Source organism: Galeopterus variegatus, unplaced genomic scaffold (assembly GCF_000696425.1).
Source record: "Galeopterus variegatus unplaced genomic scaffold, G_variegatus-3.0.2 Scaffold2848, whole genome shotgun sequence".
Taxonomy (NCBI): Eukaryota; Metazoa; Chordata; class Mammalia; order Dermoptera; family Cynocephalidae; genus Galeopterus; species Galeopterus variegatus.
This window is the reverse complement of record NW_007728959.1, coordinates 239113-242197: the sequence shown is the minus strand read 5'-3', so window position 1 is coordinate 242197 and position 3085 is coordinate 239113. Positions and strand designations below refer to the sequence as shown.

Sequence of the window (3085 nt, the reverse complement as noted above, 5' to 3'; positions counted from 1 at the left end):
GTCCTCTATCCGGGTGCTGAGCAGGACCTATTCGGACAGTCCCTCTTCCTTTACGGGAAGCAACTCCCTAATGACCACTCAAGATGGGGCTCACCCACACCCTAGGGTCAGAGCACGCAGGATGAGATCAGCCGGCAACAGGGGCACGTCCATTCCAGGGTCACATCTGCTCCAGGGTTACGCTGCTCAGTGAAGTCATGACCAAGTGGAGACATGTAAACAGGGCAGGATGTGTTTCCTGTACAGCCACAAGCAAGGGCTACACTCATGCACTCATGAACCGGGTCCCAGCCCCTGCAACCTGCCCTCAGGCACCATGTTTGGAGTCTAGCCCAGCAGACCAAGCCTCCCAAGGGGCAGGAGAGCTGGGCCTTGGAAAACGTGGTGTCTGATGGCAGCACAGGTACAGCCACCCCTCAGCCAGCAGAATCGCTTCTCGCCTCTAGGACAGACAATGTCTGTACCCTCTGACAGAGCGAGGCTCAGCCAGCTAAAATGAGACCCAGAATCAGCCCAACCTGGACCCAGTTCCAGCTAGGGGGGGGCTCTGGTATGTATTAGGTAAGGATGGACTCATCCAGAATATTTCCTCTCATTCAGGTGACAAGTGAGAACATAAGACCCCAATTAGCAGGGAGGATGGGCCAATCTGAATAACTGAGACTCCACTCTGGCAGTGCCCATGCTCCCAGGAGAGCTCGCAAGGGTCTGAGCATGCTCTCCAGTCTCAGGCCGACAGTATAGGCAGCATGACCACATGGCACTGTGGAACAAAGAGCTGCTGGCCACAGGTGACAGCTATCAGTTCTCATCTGCCATGGACGAACAGGGCAAAGGAGAGTGGGCCGAGGCTGTGCAAACGCCAGGACGCTCCTGAAGGGCTTCGACTTTGACCATGGCCCTGAGAGCTGCGCGCTGCCGCCTCACCTGGTGGTGCCTCCTGAACACAGAGTGCAGCGCACGCAGCTGCCCCACCTCCTGCAGGGAGAAGCAAGGCTGCCTCTCTGCAAAGCAGATGAGAGTGGCAAAGGATGCGGCTGCCTGCTCCCAGGCCGCCTCGGTGCCCTCCCCCACGTCTCCTCCCACGCTGTCTTGGCTGGCTTCCTTCTTCGCCTTTTCTGGGTTCCAAATGGCCCCCGCTGGTGATGCGGCAGCCAGGGGACACACCTCTTCCACCTCTCTTTCCATTGCACCCCACTCTGGGACCGCACTTTTATGAAACCTGTTGCTTGGGCACGAGGGACCCTCTTTCACAAGCTCAAGGATGTGAGCAAAAGTCTTATTGTGAGGCTTGGCTCTGAAGCGTTCGGCCTCCTCCTCTTCCTCCTCCTCCTCCGAAGAGCCTTCGGCAAACGTGACCACAGGCCACAGCTTCCGCCAGGCCCGCCTGAAGACATGGCTGGGCACCGCGTTCCAGGCACAGGCCACGTTGAATATGGCATCATTCACGTTGTAGCGGGTGTGGAAGCCCTGCAGGGTGATGGGCGGGTTGATGAAGTGCCTCATGAAGTCTCTCCGGATGCCCTGCTCCATGGGCTGAATTAACGAGGTAACACTGGCGGGCAGGAAGATGGTAAAAATGTTATCAGAAACTAGCTCAGACTCCCGCGGGTGGGCCCGGGAGCTGTCCAGCAGGAGAATGGCCTTGCTGTCTTCAGGCAGACCTATGGTTCTGAAGTGCTCTCTCACCGAGGGAGCAAAGATGTGATGGAACCAGTCAGAGAAAATCTCCTTGTCCACCCAAGCGTTACCTTGGGCCTTATAGGCGACGGGCAGGTGCTGGATGCCTTTAAAAGCCCTGGGGCCGCTGCACTTCCCAATCGCCAAGGGTTTGATTCTATGGGAGCCTGTGGAAAATCTCCTTGTCCACCCAAGCGTTACCTTGGGCCTTATAGGCGACGGGCAGGTGCTGGATGCCTCTAAAAGCCCTGGGGCCGCTGCACTTCCCAATCGCCAAGGGTTTGATTCTATGGGAGCCTGTGGCATTGGCGCACATAAGAACGGTCAGCCTGTCCTTGCTCTGCTTGAGACCAGGCACAGTCCCACCTTCCGGGCTGGGATTTGGCAAGCACCGCCAGAAAAGGCCAGTCTCATCGGCATTGTAGACTTGCTCAGGGGACAGACCGTGCTCGGCAGTCAAGCTCTTGAAAAACCCACAGAACTGCTCAGCTGCTTGGTGGTCTGCCACCTGCTTCTCACTGGCCGCATCTAGCTTCTTAATGCCATGTCTGGCTTTGAAACGCCACAGCCAGCCTCCGGAGAACACACAGGGCTCGGTCAACTGCATCTGCTCGTAGAAGTCCTTGGCCTTCTCGATGAGCATGGGGCCGGACACAGGGACACCCTCGGAGCGCTTCACCAGGAACCACTCATACAGGACCCGGTCAAGGTGCTCCAGCTTGGGCGTGTGCAGGGTGCGCCGCTGCTCCAATGCCTTGTTGGAGTCGGAGTTGGCAAAGAACCGGAGCAGCTGGGCCTTATGGGCCTTGATGTCATACAGGGTGGACATGCCCACGTTGTACTCCTGCATCAGCGCCTTCCGGCTCTCACCCTTCTCCAGGCGCGTGCAGATGTCGATCTTCTCCTTCAGGGTCAGCACCACCCTCTTCCGCTTCTCCCCTCTGCTCTTCCCAGCAGCCTGAGTGGAGGCCATGGGGAGGGATGGCTCGTCCGGGAGTTTGCAGGCCTCACACCAGGCCTGGGCTGCTGCCTCTCCTTCCCCTTTCCTCCCGCTCCCCTCTCGTGCCTCCTCCACTCTGCCTACCCTGCTCTGCAGATCCTGAGCCACGCCCCAGGACCTCCTGGGCTCCTCCCTCCACTTGCAGCAACCTCTTGCCACAGCTTCCTGTGGTCTTCCGGGCTCAGCACACTCAGAATTCGGCTCCTAGCAACGTGGTCAGACTGCCCGTTCTACACGGCAGGAACCTTGGCCTTGCAGGGACGGCGGCAGCAGGTCCCCTCAAACACTGTCCAGCTTTCGGGTTAGTCGATGTTTTACTGCATGACATGCAGGGGCCTCTCACAGGGCCCACGATGGTGTCTCACACACGCACCACTTCAGGAACTGGAAAGCAGAAGGGGAAAG

At 58.4% G+C, this 3085-nt stretch overlaps 1 protein-coding gene across 1 annotated transcript; it reads right to left on the bottom strand.

Annotated features, from left to right (window-relative positions):
- Positions 1-210: 210 nt before the first annotated feature.
- JRK (Jrk homolog (mouse)) lies at positions 211-2735 on the bottom strand. Its single transcript, XM_008583184.1, has 2 exons — positions 1882-2735; positions 211-1751 (listed from the first exon to the last, which is right to left on the bottom strand). Exons 1-2 carry the CDS (start codon positions 2651-2653, stop codon positions 802-804), a joined length of 1722 nt encoding a protein of 573 aa, XP_008581406.1. The 5' UTR covers positions 2654-2735; the 3' UTR covers positions 211-801.
- Positions 2736-3085: the final 350 nt, after the last annotated feature.